Here is a 22,693-nt window from a genome sequence, read left to right on the forward strand (position 1 = left end):
AGATTTTACATCAATGATGACTCTTTAAATGTCATAGACCATGTTGACATCACCCCAAGTGGTTTTTCAGACCATCACATGGTTGTTCTTCATATACTTTCCTCGGCTCGAAATCGTGGCACTCCCCATTGGACCTTCAATGTGAGTCTTCTGCAAGATGACGCTTTTTCTCTCGCCTTTCGAACCTTTTGGGGAGTTTTACTAATACGGAACCCTTCCTACTCCTGCCTCACACAATGGTGAGACAATGCGAAGACCCATATTAGAACCTTTTGTCAGCAATATAGCTCCTTTTGTACAAAGAACGAATCCGCACTACAATCTCTAATTGCCAAAGACATATTGTCTCTCCAGTCAAGCCTTCCAACTCCCAGTGCTGAAAGGACTGTTTCTCTAATAGCAACGAAGAAAGCCCTCCTTGTTGAACTCTGTGCAAAACAAGCCAGAGGGGCTCTAATTATTCTGCGAATGGAGAACTACAGCTCTATTGATACTCCTTCCAAGTTTTTCTTTGCTTTGGAAGCACAAAAAAAGAGAAACCAGCAAATAACTTGGCGACAGGCACCAGGAGGCCGAACAACACACGATCCAAAAGGCATCAGAAGCTTGATGAAACAATACTTCTCTGACTTCTATTGTGCCAGAAACACAAAAGAAGACATGATTAGTTCCTTAACCACTTCTTTGCCCACCTTGTCCGAATCTGCATGCCAACAACTTGACAAGGAAGTGACTGTTGACGAACTTTTTACAGCTTTGCAAACTTTGCCCACAGGTAAAGCTTCTGGACTTGATGGAATCCCTGCAGAGTTCTACAAAGCCTTCTGGGATTTGTTGGGACCCGAGTTGCTTGACCTCTTTATTGATAGCCTACAATTAGGCTTGCAACCACTCAGCTGTCGCAGGGCTATACTTGCTCTCATACCTAAGAAAGGAGACCTCCAGCAACTTAAACATTGGCGTCCCATTTCGCTCCTCTGTACGGACTACAAGATCTTCTCAAAAGTTCTTGCCAACCGCCTCAAACCTCTGATTGGGGAGATTGTACACCCCGATCAATGTTATTGCATCCCTAAAAGGACAATACATAATAGCATTTATATTGTACGTGACATGATCGATATTTGTATTGCTGAACATAGGAATGTTGGACTAGTGTTTTTAGACCAAGAAAAAGCTTTCGACACGATTGATCATTCTTATCTCTCTGCTGTTTTACGGGGGTTTGGTTTTAAGGAAAATTTTATTTGTTATATTAAACTATTGTACAATAATATTTTTAGCTTGCTCAAAGTAAATAACGTCTCAAGTCAGCCTTTCCCTGTCACCAGGGGTATTCGTCAAGGGTGCCCCCTGTCTGGCCTTCTATACTCCCTATCAATTGAACCTTTACTACACCGTTTACGTACACGGCTACAAGGGTTTTATCCTCTGCCGTTAGAAAATCCCGTAAAGACCATTGCTTATGTGGATGATCTCTGCGCAATTGTGCACTCTGATGACGATGTTCATGCTTTGGTTGAGTCTGTCAAGGAATTTAGCCTGGCTAGCTCGACTAAAGTTAATTTGGAAAAGAGCAAAGCTTTTTCTTCAGTCCACGGAATGAAACCCCCTCCAACCCTACCAGGGCAGCTTGAATGGACCAATGAAGGAATATGCTACCTCGGTGGTGTCTTTCTTGGAACTCAAGATTTTATTTAAAAAAACTGGGAATCGCTGATTACTAAAACTGAGCAGCGGTTGATAAAATGGAGGGGATTATTGAGGCAGCTTTCCTACCGGGGTCGTACTCTGGTCATTAATAATCTTGCGGCATCAATGCTATGGCATGTTTTTAAGGCACTGCAGGCCCCAGTTTTTATCCTTAAAAAACTTCAAAGCTTTTTTGTAGATTTTTTCTGGGGGGGGGGGGGGAAGCACTGGCTCTGGCCAGGAATACTAAGCCTGCCGACTGCAGAAGGTGGACAGGGGCTAATAGATGTGACGAACAAAGTGATGGCTTTTCGCCTCCTTTCAGTACGGAGGCTTCCATACTCCGACGTCCCATGGAAAGCCTTTGCCCATTGCTTGCTTAAGTGAGCTAGGAAACTAGGCTATGGTGACGAGCTTTTTCTTCTTGATACGAAGTGCGTGGATATGACATCAATCCCTCTGTTTTACTGAAGCATGCTGGAAGCATGGCAGGCTGTTTCTTTTCGCCGTGATGCCAGTGCTTACTCCCTTCGGATGTTTTTAAATGAACCAATATTTAAAAAAATTTTTTTTGATGGGGTCTGTAGTGACAGATCTTTCATGCAAAAGTTTATTTATGTCGGCATCACCAGAGTAAAACACCTCAGGAACCCCCATGTACATAGATGGAAGCCAGCTGCTGATATTGCCGTGGCCACCAGTGTGAGGTCCATCAGAGTTATTGGCAGAATTTTCTCTGTGATTTTACGGACTTTTAAGCAAACCGGGTTAAAATGGGACCCAGACATAGAAGCTGCCCTCAATTTACCCCAATGTCCTTTCCCAAATCTTTTAATTTTACTTCAAAGTTTTAGGTTTTCTTAACCAAATGGAGAAATCCTCAGTGTACAATCTATGTGTTCTCACCCTTTTTCCTGGCAAACCCGCAGAGCCACAAGCTCATTGGCGAGCGCTGCTTCAAGCTAACGTTTCCACAAAAATTAAATGGCAGGTGATGTATAAAGAACCGATTGTCAAGCGCTCAGGCGATCTACAATGGCGGCTAGCGCACAACATCCTGCCTTGTAACATCCTGTCCCACCGTATATGTCCTGAAAACTCGGAATTGTGCCCCTTTTGCGACACCTCAGAGACCATTTTTCACATTTTCATTGAATGTTCAAGGTTGGCCTCACTTTTTGGAAATATGTCGCGTGTGATCCGGGGGCTCGGTTTGACTTTTACGCATTGTGTTTTTATATTTGGTTTCAATGTCTTGTATCAATGCAGAAATGAATGTCTTTTAGCAAACTTTTTGTGTTCTGAGGCAAAACTAGCCATCAATTTATCGAGGAAACGAAAACTGCAGAACACTGACGTTTTAGCTGATGATGTTTTAACTATTTTTAAAGCATTGGTTACATCGCGTGTTCTTTTTGAGTTTGAAATTCAAGATCCTGTTTTATTTAAAAACCGGTGGTGTGCGAAGCAATCTTTTTGTAGCACGGTTGGTGGTGCTCTGACAATCAATTTATAACTTTAAAATATTACTTCTTTGTTACCCCTTCCTTTCCTGGTTGTCTTTTTTTTGATGCCTGTACGAACTTCCTTGCAATAAAGGAGAAGAAAAGTCTCTGTCTCTGTCTTTCTCTCCAAAGCGACGGGTTGTATTTGCTCGTACATTAATAAAGAACAATGTAGCAAATTAAATGAGCAACAATTACAATTAAAGCAAAACTAATCTATTTGGTGAAACAGATGAAGATGTAAAATTATACTCTATCTTGGTATATGAAAATAGATCTATAAAATCAATCATCGTGCAATAAAAAACATAATTGTGAGCTGGTTTCATAACAGGCAGGCAAAATAAGCATTTACGTGGATACCTTACACATTATGATGATTCAGACAAACTGGGCAACAATAATAACGATTCTGCTTTAATGTTAACATCTGCAAACTTTTGCTCTTACAAGTTATCTTCATTTCCCTAACACAGCAAAATCAGCATGTTAGTGAAAAAAGTTAATCAAAAACAAGGCAGGATGGCCAATTAATTAAAAATTAATTTGAGGTGCAATAATTCTGAGAAACAAGTAGTTTCCCTAATTAGCAAATGAGATCCACCACATGACTGCAAAATTGCCTTCAACACCAATCAAAGCTTTCGGCGATGCACAAAACGTTTTTCCATGGTAAAAGTAAATGCTCACGCACATAAAGCGTCAATTTCTCAAACTTAATGTTCCCAAAGTTATTCTGGTCTTTGGCCATTCTGCCCATTGACTGATATTGGATTAGTTAGGCTCTTCGAGTTAAGGTACTGTGCCATGGAAAGAAGCTGCAAGGTTCAAACGGTATGTGCAGCTCCATAAAACTATAATGGAAACACCCAGGTATTCTGGATAAAATCTTGAGGCGATGACGAGAATGGTTCGAAAATCAAATTGCCTCGAATCGCTGCCAATAGATGAAAGGTTTCTCCATTTTTGATGCGAAGAAACTTTCAGGAATAAGCACAACGTTAAAGTTGATAAACACCTTGAAATTTGCTCCTTTCCATGCACACACCGGGCCTTCAAATGTGGGACTGAATACCAGTTAGAACTTAGCTCATACTATTTGTGAAAACAGCAGCACACGACACCCAGCCTGGAAGGACAGAAAACAAAAAGAAAATAATAATAATAATAATACTACTACTAATAATAATAATGATAAAATAAAAGAAATCATGCAAAACAATGAACAAAGGATCTTCCTTTCACTGCATTGCATTTTTAAAAGTGGGATGATTGACCGAAGAGGACGTGATGTTCTCCATCACTGCACTAGATTGAATCCCAGGGAAAAAGTTCAGTCCTTTTCAATCAAAGAACACAATGTCACATCACAACATTATTTTAACAATAGCAAGTACATTGAAAGAAAAGACGCAGTAAAAGTGTATTAAATAAAAGCAAACAAGTACACAAGGTTAGGTACCAAAGAAGATTCTCATCAAGAGCAGAATTACTGAAGTCAATATGATATATCGTTGTTACAAACACCAACATGAAGAATGCAACAGTGTGAAATGGCAGTAAACAAAATCTTGCCAGGCCAACAAAACGAAAGAGGTTAAATCAAACCAAAGAAATAGTTAATCAAAACATCTTATATTTTACATGATTATGTAAAAATTGCCCCAACGTCAAAATTTTGAAATTCACTGAATATTTGAAAATAAAACCCGCCTTGCAAGGAAGACCAACTTGCACATTTGTCCCCGACATTTTATCGGGAGGAAAATAAATAGATAAAATAAATAAATAGGACCGAGGCATATTAAAGTTGCTCGACTATGAGCGGCATTTTGCATTCCTTTTTCAACATACAACTTCCCAAATTATCTCATCACTGCAGTAGTTTGCATCAACATAAGCATTTATATTTACAGGAAGACGGTAAACGATACACAATAAAAGCTCGCTTAGCTGTCATTCAGATGGCCACAGAATATGCAGTTAGCTCATAAAAAGACAGTCCAGGGGTTAAGTGTAGAATAATTTGGTGGCTTGCACACAAGAATACACTTGAGCACGGACAAGAATATTGTTTTCTGCAGTCTTGTTTGAAATAGAACTGATTGAATAGCCCGCGTTGTATTTAATGTGCTGTCACTGTGTCAATAAATAAGCTGAAGGAAGAAAAAAAAAAAAAAAAAAAAAAGAAGCTGTCGGTGAAAATGAATATGCTGAAAAGAAGTGAAGAAAGTAGTTTTTTGGCCTGGATGGGAGGTTGTGGAGGGGGTTGGGTATGAAGGGCTCCTCATATTGAGGTGTTCCAAAGATATCCATCCGTTTTGGCCACCTAATGTGACTTCGAGAAACTGGAGCAAGGCGTGAACATTTGATTTATCACAGCGGAATATGTTGGGAATTCTGCAGTGCACCACACTAAATATCCTAAGTCAAAGCTCAAGAAGTTTCAATTCATCTGAAAAGTTAGCTTCATCAGAAGAGAACACCAGACTACTACACACTCGCCAATAAGTACAAGAACATTGAGGGGCAACCAGAAAGCAGTAATTCAGGTCAGGTCAAGTCAGGTATGGGAGCATGCGCCGGAGCAGCGCGTCGCTGCGTCCACTTTCCACCGGGACTCCGGGGGCCTCCCCTTCATCTGGCCATCCCCCAGGAAGATGCTGGCCCATCCCCCATCTCCTTGAGATGCTGATCAACCTGCGGAAACCACGAGGCACATGGTCGGCCCATTGGACTCCTCCACACACGAGGCTCCCTCGCCGAGAAAATCTGGTGAGCAGGATCAGCGTCAGGAAAACGAGCCACAAGTCCATACAGCTGTCGATGACGCTCACAGAATATGCAGGTAACAAATCTCATTTGAGTCTCTCTCAGCAACCGCTAGTTGGACACAAAGTCTGACCATTGCTAGCCAAGGAGCCTTCGAAGAGACCTGGTACAAAAGGAATTGAGTCTCCGTCTCAGATCCCTGGTCAGAGTCCAAGTTTCACATCCGTAGAGCAAGACTGGAAGACCAAGGCCCTGAAGACATGGACCTTCGTCCTCCTGCACAGGTACCGACAGCGCCACACCCCATGATCCAGTGAATCTATGACTCCCCAGGACCGACCCAGATGTCTACTGACCTCTGGCTCTCAGCCAGCAGAGGCATGAATATCACTGCCAAGGTAAGTGAATCTCTATGTGTCCTCAACATCCTCACCACAAACAGGTATAGACAAGAGAGCAGCATCCAAGACGTCATTGAAAATCTGGATATTCGTTTTGACCCAGGAAACCCATCATCCCAGTGGCCCCGACTCCTCATTCAGCAACTTGAGGGCCCCCAAAAGGATATCCAGTGTCCGCAAAGATGACTGCATCATCTTGGAAATCAAGGTTACAGATCTTGACATTTGCAAACAATTCATCGCAGCTTGATCTCTCTGACATCCTCCCGGGAATCCAATCCAAGTGCTGAAAAGTGTGGGGGCCAGTACACACCCCTGATGAACTCCAGTAATAACTGGAAATAAGTCAGAGATGGTTCCACCACATCTGACAGCACTCTCAGTACCAGAGTATAGTTCAGACATCAGATCGATCAGTTTTGGTGGCACCCCACGAAGGGCAGGAATCCTCCAGAAGGCATCCCGATTCACTGAATCAAAAGCTTTACAGAGATCAACATAGGCTGCAAGCACTCCTGCCGAAACTCTCGTCTGCATGAGGTGAGGACCTGAAGAGCAAGGATATGGTAAATCGTTGACCTCTTTGGTGTAAAGCCTGACTACTTTTGGTGCTGGTGCTCAAGCAGATGGTGGCAAACCCTATGAGGAATTATCCAAGCAAAGACCTTGCCTGGCACTGAGAGTAGCGTCACCCCCTTGGTAGTTGTTGGAATCCTGCAGATCACTCTTCCCTTTCCAGAGAGGGTCTACAAGGCCTCTCTTCCAATCAGTTGGGATGATGCCTGTATTCCAGGCAGAGCACAGAACTGCATGCAATGACATGAGTACAGCATTTCTACCAGCCTTGAAAAGTTCAGCATGGATGCCACAATTACCACAGAGAAGCTGGTGGTGGCTTGGGATCCGAGGGTCCCGAGTTCAAGCTCTGTTTTCCGCCAAATTAACACCAGGGAGGTTGACTCAGTCTGTCTTCCTTCCTTCCGAGGTCAGCGAAATGAGTACCAGTTTAGCAGCCAAAGGGCTGCACACGACGGGAAGGGGTATTGCCGTTTTATTAAATCTGGTATTGGTGTGGCACAGGCTTGATGGGCTGAATGGCCTCCTCCTGCACATAATTTCCTTGTCATCCTTGTAATCCCAGGAGCTTTATCCCATTTCAACCGGTTCACAACAGCATGCGTTTCCAAAAATGAAGGTGGATCACAGTTGATTGGGGGGGGTCAGCAAGAAGGATAGTAACACCCCTGACATCCAACTCAACAGCTGGTGGGTCAGCCTGGTACAGCCAATCAAAGTAACCGGCCCAGCAGGCCTTCACTTCAGACTCCTCTGTCAAGAGCCCACCACCCTCCACTGTAACTGCAGTACACCAAGGAACGGGCTTGGGTGAACGCAATGCGCTAATTCCCCTGCAGGATGAGAATTACTTGACCACAGATGATGCTCTACCCCTCACAGATTCCTCACACACAGACCTCCTTGTCATTCCTCAGCGTGCGTACAGTTTTATGCCTTAGTTCCCTGAATAGCTGAGCTCTGCCATGAAGCCTGGCCCAGTGACTCTGGTCAATGGTATCCAGTGTCACTTTCGAGAGCCCTTCAGTGAGTACCAAGGCATCCACCGGCAACATCAAGGATCGTGGTCTTGAAGACACTCCACAACTCTTCAGGATTCCCCAAAGCATCCAGACCCCCCAAATCCCGACTTAGCCTATTCGCAAACACCTCAGCTACCCTCTCATCCTTGAGCTTGCCAACATCCAGCCCAGGCTGCGATGGTACAATTCTCCCAGATTTAAGCTGAAACTTTGGAGTTGCTACAACAAGCCTGTGGTTGGTACCGACGAACTGAGCACTCTGGTAGATTTTGCAGTTCTGGACCATCAACGAGCACATGGTCAATCTCCATTTCCGCACCACCAGCGTTGGAACACCAAGTCCAGCGATGAGCCTGTGGGCGCTGAAAACTGAACCAGCCACCCCAAATCCATGACTTCTTAGAAAGTCCAGGAACTTAGTGCTATTCTGGTTCACAGTTCCAGAACTATGGGGACCAACATGTCTCATAACCATCCCTATCAGTGTCAGTCAATGCATTGAAATCCCCCAAGAATTGAAGAGTATCTTGACTGATCAACCACAGACTAGAGTGTGGCATATAATTCACAGTGAGATCACTCGCCTCAGTCAGAGCATAAACAGAGACCAGGAAAACGACACCCAAGGAGTGACGAATCCTTCATCTCATAATCCGCTCGTTGGCCAGTGTTATCTCAATTATCGTTGGAGTCAGTGTATTGGACACAGCCACAGCAACTCTTGGGCATGGTAACCATCAGAGCGACCAGACCAATAGTAGGTGTAACCACCCGCCATGATCTTGCCGCAATCCGGTCTCCGAACATCAGAGAGTGCTGTAATACCGATGTTCAGATGCTTGAGCTCAGATGATAACAGAGACAGGTGATCATCCTCTCTGAGGGATAGGACATTTCAGGCACCCACTCAAAGAGACTGCCTGAGGTTAACCCAATGAGACTGCCGCCTGGTGGACGACACTTCAGCACCACTCCGCCACAGACCACCGCAATCTGACCCGGGAAGTTTACCCAGTGTCTTTCCTCCTATCATCAAGGAATGGGGGTTCCTAAAGCTTTGCCCCAATCTCATCATCCAGTGAGCTGCCCTGCAAAAAAACCAAAAAAACCCCCCAGCAAACACTGAGTGGGTTTTCAGATTTTTTTATGCTTTTGGAATGTTTTGTGGAATGAAGGGTTTTATGGTGGCTGGAGTGCAAATCCTGCCACCAACCTTCTAATAAATAGTGACCCAACTGTAGGAGGACGTCTGCAGACACAGTTGCCACTAGATATGTTTGGCCGTTGGCTCACAAAGAGCTCCTCCGCCCTTTGACAGGTTTTGTTTTTAATCCTGCTGGGTGTCCATATCCAAACACCCTCCTCACCAGGAAACCCGGTGGGGAGACGGTTTAGTTGTCGACAACCCGACCATGAAACAGGTTAGTACAGGTTCACATGGTACCAGTAGCAAGTCACAGATATAATCTGGCCTGACCTGACAAAGGAAAGAAGTAACTGACATTCAGTTTGTGAAGACAATGATGAAGCCGATCTCTGACTGTGCCCAAATCCCCACGCCATTTAACCTCAGCCTTCCTCACTGGATGAACGACTACCTTCCACATTGAGTTTCGGACATAGGAGGTATCATGTATTTTGCGTGACTTGAAGGAAGTCCGTCGCTGTATAGTCCAGCGAAGCGAGGTTTTACTGCATTTAAATGTTAGATTTTTATGTGTTTGTCAAATATGTTTTTGTAAAAGTAAATAAATAAATAAAAAACCAGCGAACATGGGGTTTGGTATTACTCTAACCTGCACACTGTCGATTGAACCAAGAAAGGAGTCTTAAGTTGTGGAAAAATGAAAATATATGGAAATTAATTTCATCACCAATATCCCAAAACAAATGAACTGATTAAGAACAGCTTGGCACATAAGAACAACCACAATTATTTGGGTTTTGTCATCATTCGACAAATACTCATATCTTATGATAATGGAGCAAACATATGCATGTTTACGTATGTATGTATGTGTGTATGTATGTACGTATGTACGTATGTACGTATGTATGTGACCAAACCGACTTTTTCAAATTTTCTTGAACAAATTCCACCATGTTGTTTATTGGAATGTACCTTTCGACCCTTTAGACTGCCGAGACCTCTTCAACCAGTGAAGATCATTTAAAACCCCCAAGACCCATACAACCCATATGACTCAAAAGACCCACATGAACCAAAAGATGCCAAAATCCCAATAAAGTCTTTGGTCCCCAAAGATCCAAAAGAACCCAAAGGCCCAAAAGACATAAAAGATCCCAAAGCCAAAAAGACCCCACAGATCCAGATGACCCAAAAGTCACCGAGGACCCAAAAAGACCCCAAAGGCCCAACAGACCCCGAGGACCCAAGATCCTTTAGACTCAAAGTCCATTAAGACCACTTTTATCTTCAAGACCCTAGTAAACTTCGACAGCTTTAGATCCCTTCACCCTTTCGAGACCTTTTATTCCCTTTAGACTGCTAAATCCTTCAGACGTTTATACCCCTTATATCCATTTAGACAACTTACAGCCTTCAGACCGATTAGACAGCTTAGACCCTTGACCATTTGGACCTTTTTTCATATTACAAAAATAAATTACAAATAAATATATTGCCAATATTACAAATAAATTTGTACAAAAGAAATGTTTGCATTATGATTGGTGTAAGTCATGACAACACAGCAAATCTGTAACGTAAATCTCTGTGACGGCAAGCGTAGTGAGCCGATCCACATATAAGGTGTTTATAAGGCTATTATTGCTCATGCATCACTTTTGACAATTCCTCATTGTGGCGTATTGGCATACGCGTGCAAGGCACATTGCGGAGAGCGTTGTGGGGGCGTGGGGGAGTGGTGTTGGTAGTCACGTGTCCGCAATGCATATAGGTGTTCGCGCCGGTAGAGGCGTGTGGTAGTCGACAGTGGTGTACATCCGGACACGCAATAAACAGAGTTACGGCAACCCTCACGACTCTACGTGCCTCACTGCCCTCCGGACACCACACTTGGCGACGAGTCTGTTTCGGATCGACGCGTGCAGAGTGCCTAGTTTCCCTCAGTATTGACTTTGAGTCTTTGGCCGGAGCAATTGGATTGTAGGGCGCACGGAGCACTGGGAAAATCAGCACAACTAGTGTGGTTTGAGCTCGATCACCTGGCAAGGAGCCCAGGGAAGCCCATCGCGAGTTTCGCGCGCCCGCGGCCGCACGCACAGTCTTCTGTGCGGGTCGAGTCCTGCAGCCAGACATCTCGCCGTCACCTGCGAATTTGCGTCGAGTGAACGGCAGGACGGCTCGAGGATGGTGGAAGGTCGGGGCACGGCGCATGGACGGGTGCCCGTTTTCGTCGGAGACGACTTCGAATTGCTTTCCGAACAATTGGGGTGCTATTTCCACGCGAATGATGTGGTTGACGAGAGCAAACAGAAGTCGATCTTGCTCGCCTCGCTGTCGGCGGAGCATTAATCGACTGCTGAGTGATTTGCTGGCGCCAGACAAGCCCAGTGATGACGGGCTGTCGTTTCAGGACGTGGTAGAGAAGATGAAAGCCCACATGGCGCTGGAGAAGTCAGTGCAGCTGGCTCGATACCAGTTTGATCACCTCACGAAGGGTGCGGAGGAGCGCGTCGCAGATTTCGTGGCGCGGGTGAAGCATTCGGCCGTGGCTTGCAAGTTCACGGCAGAGGAGCATCCAGCTCGACTCAGAGATCGCTTTATTTCTGGATTGCAAGATGCGAAGATGGTGTCGGGGATTCTGCGAATGCTAGGTGTCGACGTTACATTCCACTCGGCGGTCGAGACTGCTTCAGCTGTCGAGCAGACACTCAGATGTCCGCGCCATCGCCGGCCAGGGCGTGACGGGTGATTCCAGCTGAGGCATGTCGGGTGACCCCGGGGTCCACGCAATGACCCAGGTGCCCCAGGCCACGCGTACGCCTTTCGGTGCGGGCCGGGGCCGCACTCCACAGCGCGGCCGCGCGGGCAGCGAGATGAACACACAGGGGTGCTGGGGGTGTGGAGGACAGCACCTGTGGCGGGTGTGCCGGTATAAAAACACCGTGTGTTTGCATTGTCACAAGGTGGGACATCTGAAGCGTGTGTGTCGAATGGCGGGGGCCGCCGTTAAGGTCTTGGATAGCGAGGTGCGGGACGACCCCAGCGACCTGGAGCGTGGCTTGCAGCCTGGGCATAGCGATCCCGGCGGCCCGGAGCAGGAAATGCAGCCGATGTTAAGCCTGTTTTCAATTGGTCCAGAGGTAACAAGACCAATGACAGTGGAGGTTGAGATGAACGGGGCACCGATCGTGTTTCAAGTTGATACCGGGGCCGCGGTGTCGGTCATGGTGAACGGACCGCTCGTGACCTCCGCGGTATTCACCTGGTCAAGACGACCTTTTTGATGTACACGTACACTGGCGAAGCGATTGCACCACTTGCTGTGACAGACATCTCGGTGGTCTACCAAGGTCAAAGCGCCCTACTCTCATTGTTTGTGGTACGAGGGGAGGGGCCCGCCCTTTTGGGCCGGGACTGGCTGGCTAGCCCCAGGCTAGACTGGTTGGCGCCAGCCAGTGGCCTTGGACGTCCCGTGCCGGGCCGGTTAGAGTTTCGGTGGGAGGAGGTTTCTGTTTCGGTGGGAGGAGGTTTCTGTTTCGGAATGCATACCCCCAGGTGCACCTGTGTCTCCTTCGGGCCCCGTACCTCTGTTTGGGCCCGGGCCTCCCTCAAGACCAGAGGGCGAGGTCCCGGCGGCAGGAGCCGCGACGATGCAACATGGGTTTCCGTTCATTGCTTCCTGCAACTACGATATGCGGTTCTGGAGCAACGGAGGCCATGCCAGCTGCCGGAGCGAGCCGGTCGCATTCAAGAAGTTCGCGGAACGCGAACATCGACGGTGGCCTCTGCGACATTCAGATGGGGACCGGCACGCAAGTCGCCTCAACGTTGTGGCAACCAAGAGGCGTGCGTGCAGCGTGGTTCATAAATTGTTAATTGTTGTGTGTTTGATTCTCGCGGCACGAGTGATTCAGCATGGAATTGTTAAAGCAAATGCCGACAGTCTGCGTGTGAGCAAGATGCGTTTGATTGGGATCAATGCTTTCTTTGATGTGAAGAGCTCGCGGACGATCGTTGCGAATAAAGAGGTCTTTCAGATCTCGATCTCCGATGACAGTCCGCAGTTCGCTGCAGCCTCATGTGTTAACGTTATACTGTGGGAACGTGCTGTACGTGAAGGGAAGTTTGCATCTGCGCAGACGCTTTATTTTTTGCTGCTTTATGACGTGGCTGTGCATGCAGTGTACGCTGATCGTCCGTGTGGACGTGCATGGAGATCTCGACTGGATTTGATGCGTGGTTTTGTATGGGATTGCTGGTACTGCAGCTGGCTAATTGCCGGTTTGACTTGCACGTGGGACTCCGGCGCTGTTCAGCGTCACCCTCCCGTTACTCTCGCGGGGGCCGGGCCGTAATCTTCCCAAGGCCGCCCCACCTGCTGCTCCCGCCAGCGACGGCGCCCTCATGTCTGGTGGACTCAGCGTGTTTACCTGTTTCTGTCCGTGGGGGACGAGCAAGCTTGTCGGCCAGGGGCGCGGGAGGTTCGTCTAATCATGTCACCTTGACCTCGCCGGATGGCGTGTAAGCATGGGCCGCCTGGGGGTGCTTCTGCTGCATAGTGATACTGTGCTCCCAAACTTTCCTCTTTATATCTTTAACTCGGCCATGGTTATTGTGGTCTGCAGACATCATTGGCTTCATCGTGCAACTCAGTACTCGAGCACCAGTCCACTGCATTTGGGATTCCACTCACTCGCACCAACACGATATATGTTGTGATGGGGATAGAAGGCTGAATTATGGTCCAGATTATAACGACGGCATTATTGTGACAGGTTGTGTAGATGAAGCACGTTTTCTTTTGTGCCGTCTCGTCTGGGTGATTCACAGCCCGACCATCACCTCAGGGTTGGATCGAGCGCCGTGGTACTTTGAGGATTTTACGTGGTTGATGTCATTTTGTTCCTCTTTATTTTTTTATGTCGTAGTATGCTTTGCTTATTATGCTTATCATTATAATTGTTATTTTATAATCATGATTTTAAGCGGGAGGAATGTGGTGTATTGGCATACGCGTGCAAGGCACAATGCGGAGAGCGTTGTGGGGGCGTGGGGGAGTGGTGTTGGTAGTCACGTGTCCGCAATGCATATAGGTGTTCGCGCCGCTGGAGGCGTGTGGTAGTCTACAGTGGTGTACATCCGGACACGCAATAAACAGAGTTATGGCAACCCTCATGACTCTACGTGCCTCACTGCCCTCTGGACACCACACTCATGAACACATATTTGATGCAGAAATTGACTAACATAAAACTTTTCTGTAAAAATACAAACTAAACAATCTGACATGACAACAATTTAGTTCCTAATTCATGAATGAAACAAGGTATTCCTAATGAATGCTATTTTTCATTGAAAAGCAATCTGGAATCAAAACTTGAAGACCATGCAATAAAAAGAAAATCATCGTTACTTCAAACCAAGTTGAGCCTGTTCACAATCATCTGCTCCCAATTGCCAAATGTTGTCCCTCCCAGGATTAATGCACCTTCAAACCAAACCATATACAGAGTGGCCACAAAGTCCCTATGCACGCAGTTAGAATTTAGTTAGAATTTATCTGTATGCTTCCCTCCAATGTCCGCACAAATTTGAGATTTTCTCCATGTTCTTCTGGACATCTTCTTCAATGTTGAGGGTTGTAGGTCATAAAAGCAGCCCCCTGACAGTTGTTTTGAGGTCTTCAACTGTCAAGAATCAGCTATCCTGCTAAGAATCAGCTATCTTCAGCTATCCGCAACAAGATGGTGCACCAGCACTTTATGCTCTCGCAGTTAGAAAATATCTCGACGATTAATTCAGTGGATGATGAATTGGACGTGGATCAGAGATAGTGTGGCCTCTTCGAAGTCATGACTTAATAACATGTGACAACTCACTTTGGGGCATTGTGAGAGAGGAAATTTCTCATCCCCGTATAAGAACAGTTGAAGACCTCAAAACAGCTGCCAGAGGGCTGCTTTTATGACTTCCAACCCTCAACATGGAAGAAAATGTCCAGAAGAACATGGAGAAAATCTCAAATTTGTGCGGAGAATGGAGGGAAGCATACAGATAAATTCTAACTAAATTCTAACATGCCGAGGGACTTTGTGGCCACTCTGTACACTATACTGTAAATACCCTCGTACAAGCCTCACCTTTTCTTTTTTTTTTCTTCTTCAAACAGATATAATGTTTGGCTTCAAAAAATTAACACATGAATAATTGGTGCAGCTACTTCTGATGTTATACAATGTTGCAAAACCCAATCATGTTCAAACTCAGAGTACGAGAAAGAAGAGTCCATTACTTACCATGATTTCATCCTGTTGGCAAGATGGGAGAGAAGAAAAATAAATTAAAGGAAGACAAAACAAACCACTTGGTGAATTCAGGCTGAAAAAAAAAGTGGGGTGGGGGGTGCGTGGGAATGTTTACCATATAATGTGCATACATGTATACAAAGGTGCATCCAACCTAAAAGTAACTAGACCTACTCGGCCAATCTAGCAATAAATAAGCAAGAGCAGATTGGGTATCAGGCAATGTTTCACCCACTTCCAAACAAGCTTCCTCAGGCCAACAGACAAAATGTACAGTGCTATAGAAAGTCCACACCCCTTTTCAAAATTTCCACCTTTTGTTGCCTTATAACCTGGAATGAGATTGCATTAAATCAGACTTTTTCCATCTTTATTTACACATCGTAAAGGCCCGGTCACACCTTGACGTTTTAGCCAGCGATGGCAACGTATTAAAATGTATGTAAAATGCTGGCTTACGTTGAACTTTTGATGTTTTTTTTTAAAGATTCGGACGTATTCATAGCGACTTGGTCTTATGTATAACGCATTGGTAATGGACACAGAACGTTTCGTTGTGTTATAGATAACTTATACCAACGAATGCTGAACCTGTTGTCGGCCGACACAACCGATGCCCAACGATAGTCTAACTTAGGCATAGCGCATTGCACGCATCGCCGACGATGTCGTGACGTAGCCTATTAAAAGGCTGACGCACAACGATTCGAATCATAACTGCCGTAGAAATGGAAGTGTCAACATCGCGGTCACACCTTGGCGATCTTGCCAGCGTATGCCGACCTAAGAAAAATGTGTCTAAAACGTTGGGGCACGTCAAATACGGTATGAGTAAGTTTGGTATACGTGAGTACAACGCTAAAGTACGCTATCATACATCGTCGTAAGTAGATTACGTCAAGAAATTTTAAACATGTTCAAAATTTTACGACGTACTCGGCGTATGACACACGTTCCGCATGCGATGGGGATAAGTTGTACACACGATATGCGGACGCTAACACACGTCCACAAAGGCTACTTATAAGCTACTCATAAGTCGAAACACGTCGCGGTAATGTCTTTTTTACGCGAAACTTATTTCTAACTTATGTTTGACGTGCTTTGAACCAATTCTTTACGTAGTCCCAACAGACATTGACGTATGTAGACGTATTCCAATGACGTCTTCCGGTCGACAAAAAAAAAAAATGAACGTGTTTCTAGCTTACAATTGCCATATAAAAGACGTGTTCCCAGCGGTTTTGGGAATTGGTATATAAAAATGCTGCTCATAAAAGGGGAACCCAACAGTGTTTTCGAGTCCTTTTTGAGTCAATGTCCATGTCAGCAGTAACAGTATCAGTATCAGTATTAGTATTAGTAGTAGTTTGTTCATGTTGGCAGTAGTAGGTGAGTGTGAGGGGGAGGGTGTGGGTTATGATGGATCGTCCTTGCGTCCGCATGTCCATGGGTAGGAGACATCTTTTCACCATTGTTCGAAGTTCTTCGCGGCTAATTTTTTATGGGGCTTTTTCAACAATGAGCTATAGCTTGTTTTTACGATTTAGGTCTATTCATAACGGGTTGGACAAATGCACAATGAACTAATAATGTGCATAGAGCGCTTTGATTACTTATAGATACGATATAACAACGAATAATTATCGTGTAGCCGGCGTTCACAAACTATGCCCAACGATAGCCTAACTTATCCATATCGTGCGGCAGTTTATCTTTGCCAGTGACGTAGAGTTTGCTATTCATAGGCTGCCACTCAACGATTTAAATGGCTGCATCTCCACGATTGAAAGTAGACGCTTGCGCTCAACAATTGGATTTTTTTACACTCAACGACTTTTAAACGGTACCACTCAGCTATTTTCATTGTTTACAATGAACGATTTAAATTGCTGTCACTCGCCTTTGTTTTTTGACGCTGGGGTTTTGAAATTTGAAGCGTTTCTTCTGAACGTGTTAAAACGCTCAAACTCGACTATTTTAAATAGACGCTGCCGATGGACAATTGGAATCATAGCCAAGCTCGACATCGACGTGTGAACATCCTCGTCATGCCGAAGAAAAGTTTGAAGAATGCTGCAAATAAGTGTCCTGGCCGTGGCCGTGGACGCTGACGCAAGGACGATCCATTATACCGACGTCTTTCAGCCTATGAGTAACTTAAAAGTAACGTCTGTCGATGTGTGGCAACGATCGCGTAACGTGCCAACAACACGTTAATCATAGGTTAGAAATTAGTTTCGGGTATGCTAAGCATTACCTCGGCGTGTCTCAACTTATGATTAACTTACAAGTAGCATGTGTTGACGTCTGTCAACGATCGCAGACCGTGCATACAACTTGTGGCCAGCGTAGCGGAACGTGTGAGTCATACGCCGGCATACGTCGTGAAATTTCAAGCATGAAAAAATTTGAGGACAACCAAAAAGTACAACGTTTAAAGCCAGCGTACAACGACGTATGGCAGTGTTTTTCAGCGTGCTCTCAATGTTATCAAAACTTACCCATAACGTATTCAACGTGTGCCAGCGTTTTAGAAAAAAAATTCAAAAATCGGCATACGTTGGCTAAAACGTCAAGGTGTGACCGGGCCTTAACCCACAACTTCAAAATGAAAAACAAATTCGACAAAATTCAGAATATTAAATAAAGATACAAAACTGGAATATCTTGGTTGAATAAGTGTCCACCTCCCTGAGTTAATACCTGATGGAAGCACCTTTGACAGAAATTATAGCTGTGAGTCTGTGGGGATAGGTCTCGACCAACTGTGCACACCTTGATTGGGCAATATTTGCCCATTCTTCTGTAAGAAATTGTTCAAGCTCAGTCAAGTTGTGTGGGGGCGATGATGGACAGCAATCCTCAAGTCATGTCACAAATTTTCGATTGGATCTAGGTTGGGGCTATGACAGGGCCACTCAAGGACATTTAGCTTTTTGTTCCTTAGCCACTCCAGTGTAGCTTTGGTTGTGTGCTTTGGGTCGTTGTCATGCTGAAAGGTGAACTTCCGTCCCAATTTCAGCTTTCTTGCAGAGGGCAGCAGGTTTTCCTCTCGGATTTTTCTGTATTTTGCTCCATCCATCTTCCCTTCTATCCTAACATGTGCCCCAGTCCCTCCTGATGAGAAACATCCCAAAACATGATGCTGCCACCACCATGCTTCACAGTAGGGATGGTGTTCTTGGGCGATGTGCTGTGTTGGGTTTGTGCCAAACGTAACATTTTGCATTTTGGCCAAAAAGTTCCATCTTCGTTTTGTCAGAGCACAACATTTTTTGCCACCTGGCTTCAGAATCTCCAGAGTGGTTTTTTTGCATACCTCAAATGGGACTCAAGATGGGCTTTTTTTGTGTAATGGCTTCCTTCTTGCCATCCTACCGTACAGGCCAGACTTGTGGAGTGCTTGGGATATTATTGTCACATGCACACAGTGACCAGTCTTAGCCATAAAGGCCTGCATCTCTTTCAAAGTTGTGTTTGGCCTCTTGGATGCCTCTGTGATCAGTCTCCTCCTTGTTTGGTCATCCAGTTTGGAGGGAAGGCCCAATATAGGAAGGGTCTTGGTGGGACCATACACCTTCCACTTCTTAATGATTGTCTTGACTGTGCTCCAAGGTATATTCAAGGCATTTGAAATATTTTTATACCCCTCCCCTGATGCGTGCCTTTCCACAACTCTCTACCGGAGGTCATTTGAAAGCTCCTTGATGCTCATGTTTGAGTCTTTGCATGAAATGCACTAACCAGCAGAGGAAACCTACAGGAACAGCTGATTTTATTCTGAAATAATCAGAAGAACTTCAATTTAACACAGGTGGGACCATTTAACTTGGTTTGTGAATTTGAAGGTGATTGGTTACACCTGATCTAATTTACAATTGCTATTTATAAGGAGGGCGGACACTTGTCCAACCAAAAAATTCTAGTTTTGTATTTTTAATCAATTTTCTGGAATTTGTTTCTCACTTCGTAGTTGTGGGTCACGATGTGTAAATAAAGGTGGGAAAAGTCTGATTTAATGCAACATAATTCCAGGCTACAAGGCAAAAAAGGTGATAATTCTGAAATGGGGTGTAAACTTTCTATTGGCACTGTATAATCCCAACCACCCTAATTTTAAACCATAATATATTCAAGCGTGCACTCCCACCCTCGGGTGGAAAGGGTCACCTTTAGTGGTAGCTGGAATTACAAATAATCTTTGTCTTCTTCATAATATGAAGGAATCTTATCAAAATGAATGTCATTATAACGAGGAGTATGATATGCTGTGATCACAAAAATGTATTTCTTGTGTATATATCCGAAAGGGGTTTAAAACAAAAATAATTTTTTTTTCCAACTTGAATATTCAACTTCAATTGCTTATAAAGATGTAATATCACAGACATTACAAATAAATATGTGCAAAAGAAATGTTTGTGTTATGATTGGTGTAAATCATGACAACAGCGCAACTCACGTACAGTCATTATCCTCAGTTAAAACAAGCTTGTGTCGCTGTGGAGACGTGTAATGAGGTGAATGCAGCAAGCCCTTCCATGCTGGAACATTAGATATAGTAGTACGTGCCCATACGTGCATGGTCGTACGTGCATGGTTGCGCGTGCAAAAAAACAAAACAACAAAAAAAAACAACTTTAAAACCGCTTGCCAGAAACAACCACACAGGCCGTTCCTTCGCTCTCACATGCGTGCCCGTACGTGCGTCACCGTACGTGCAAACCAAAAAAAATACTTTCAGACAACCACTCAGGCCGTTCCTTCGCTGTTGTAAACGACGACGAGATTGGGGCATTGTGTTTATCTATAAATGCGCAGAAGAAATCGAGAAAGAGATTGAGAAAATACAGAAATCGAGAAAGTACAGAAATCGAGAAAGAAAGAATACAGTAAGTCGATAAATCGAGAAAAAAAAAATCGACAAAGAATACAGTAGGTCGTCACTATCCGGAAGTTAAGTCCTCACTGTCCGGAAGTTCGCATATCGCAGTTACGATTATTCGCAATTTTGTTTTAATGGCCAATTATTCAATTAGCGCCAACGTATTTTGCCTTTTCGCAATGTTATCGCAAGGAAAAACACAAAGAGAAGAGAAGAGAAAGAAAAAAAACAAAAGAAAAAAAAAGTACGTGCAAAAAAAAAAAAGAAATTAAAAAAAAAAACTTTCAAACAACCACACAGGCCGTCCTCCTTCGCTCTCGTAAACGACGATTGGATTGCGGAATTGTGTTTATCTATAAATGCGCATAAGAAATCGAGAAATTATTAGAATACACGAAGTCATCACTATCCGGAAGTCCGTACGTTGTAACCTGTAATGGGGAACGCGGCTGAGGTTCTCTTCCCCATAAGCCACGCCTACGCAGCAACGTGTCTTGTCATTGGTTGGTAAATAAATGGCCATAACTTGGGAAGGACTTGTCCGATTAATATCAAACCTTGAAAAGGCACATCCACAGGGCCCCAGCAATATACCTGGCAAGTTTCAATTAGATCGGACCAGTAGTTGTGGAGAAACAGCGGTGTCACACACACGCACACGCACACGCACACGCACACGCACACGCACACACACACAGCTGGAATTATAGATAGACTACTACGTGCCCGTACGTGCGTGGCCATATGTGCAAAAAAAAAAAAATTCCAAGCCGCGAGCCACAAACAACAACTACACAGGCCGTTCCTTCACTCTCGCGTGCCCATACGGGCAACCACCCCCAAAAAATAACAAACAAAAAAAACCTTCAAACAACCACACAGGCCGTTCCTTCGCTTTCGTAAACGATGACTGGATTGGGGCATTGTGTTTATCTATAAATGCGCATAACAAATCGATAAATTATTAGAATACATTAAGTCATCACGATCCAGAAGTGGTGCGTGCCCGTACGGAATGTTCACATGCATTCCACGAATTATCGCTTGAATTGAAGTAACAACTGCTGTGATACTTACACACACACGGAGTTAATTAAAATCCAAATTAAAATCAAGTTTACCTCCCTGTCTTTGCTTGCCATGACATTCGCTGCCATTGACCATTGCCGCTCCTACGCCACGGTAACTAAGGCACCGATCCCCATCGTAACCGGCATGGCACGTGACGTCATCGTCCGCCGGCCGCGCACCGGACTATGCAGCCTCGCCTACGCAGCAACGAGTCCTTTCATTGGTTGGTAAATAAATGGCCATAACTTGGGAAGCACTTATCCGATTAATATCAAACCTTGAAAAGGCACATCCACAGGGTGCCCCAGCAATATACCTCGCAAGTTTCAATTATATCGGACTAGTGGTTGTCGAGAAACAGCTGTCACACACACACACACAGCTGGAAATATATATATATATATATATATATATATATATATATATATATATATATATATATATATATATATATATATATATATATATATATATATATATATATATATATATATATATATAGTTGTGGTTGAGCAAATTCGCAAACCACCATTCAGGTCCCGTAGGTGAGATATCTCTGTAAGTACATGTGTAGTTAGCCCCAAACCCGTTGTTTAGAGGGAATAAATGTGATTCATTCGGGCTGCGACCCTTTAAGATAGCCGTTTTTCTGTTCTATCTTTATTTTGAACCAACCACGTCTCAACCACCATCACACAACAACCACCAACCGCAACGCCACTTCACAACAACAACAATGCCAACAGCCACGACCTTTACCTTCACAGCTCGCTCCCGCAAACATCGCATCACCGCCATTCCAAGCGTCACCGTGGCCATGGACCAGCACTTTGGACCCTCCACCACCTTCGCCTCTCCTTCTGCGGCCATTCCCGCACCCCTTGTGGGCACCAAGCGTCAGGCTGTCCTGGACCCGTACAGGGCGCGAGCCGAGCCGCGGGTACAAAGTGCGGCCTTTCCGAGGAGAAGTCGGATCAGGAATGATACACGCCCACTTCTGATCCGTCCAATCAGCAAGCGCGGGGTGGTTTGGCCCCGCCTCCAGGCGCGTCGGAGTAGAATCGATATATGCAAATTCGAGGATCAGGAAAGATTCACGCCCCTTTTTCTCCGTCCAATGGGCGAGTGTGGCTCCACCCCCAAGCTCGTTCTGATCCAGAAATTTGCATATGGGATCTCCTACACCACTATAAAGCACCGAGCGCAGGGCAAATTCAGTCAGAGTTTTTCGGTCAAGGCGAGTTGGAGAAGAGTTTTTCGGTCAAGGCGAGTTGGAGAAGAGTTTTTCGGTCAAGGCGAGTTGGAGTGGAG

At 44.9% G+C, this 22,693-nt stretch overlaps 1 protein-coding gene across 6 annotated transcripts in view; it reads right to left on the reverse strand.

Moving 5' to 3' along the window:
- LOC147035631 (dynamin-1-like) overlaps nt 1-22,693 on the reverse strand; it is a 200,182-nt gene that overhangs the window by 64,285 nt on the left and 113,204 nt on the right. For 3 of the 6 annotated variants that reach the window (XM_085845532.1, XM_085845540.1, XM_085845565.1), the window contains exons 14-15: nt 15,415-15,426; nt 4,294-4,326 (exon numbers count right to left, since the gene is read on the reverse strand). In XM_085845532.1, coding sequence (XP_085701658.1) covers nt 4,294-4,326; nt 15,415-15,426 — 45 coding nt within the window. The remainder of the gene's footprint in view (nt 1-4,293; nt 4,327-15,414; nt 15,427-22,693) is intronic. The other 3 variants (XM_085845574.1, XM_085845547.1, XM_085845556.1) reach the window with 1 other exon arrangement.

Source organism: Eptatretus burgeri, chromosome 1 (genome assembly GCF_056783735.1).
Source record: "Eptatretus burgeri isolate ZD-2024b chromosome 1, Ebu_testis_v1, whole genome shotgun sequence".
Taxonomy (NCBI): Eukaryota; Metazoa; Chordata; class Myxini; order Myxiniformes; family Myxinidae; genus Eptatretus; species Eptatretus burgeri.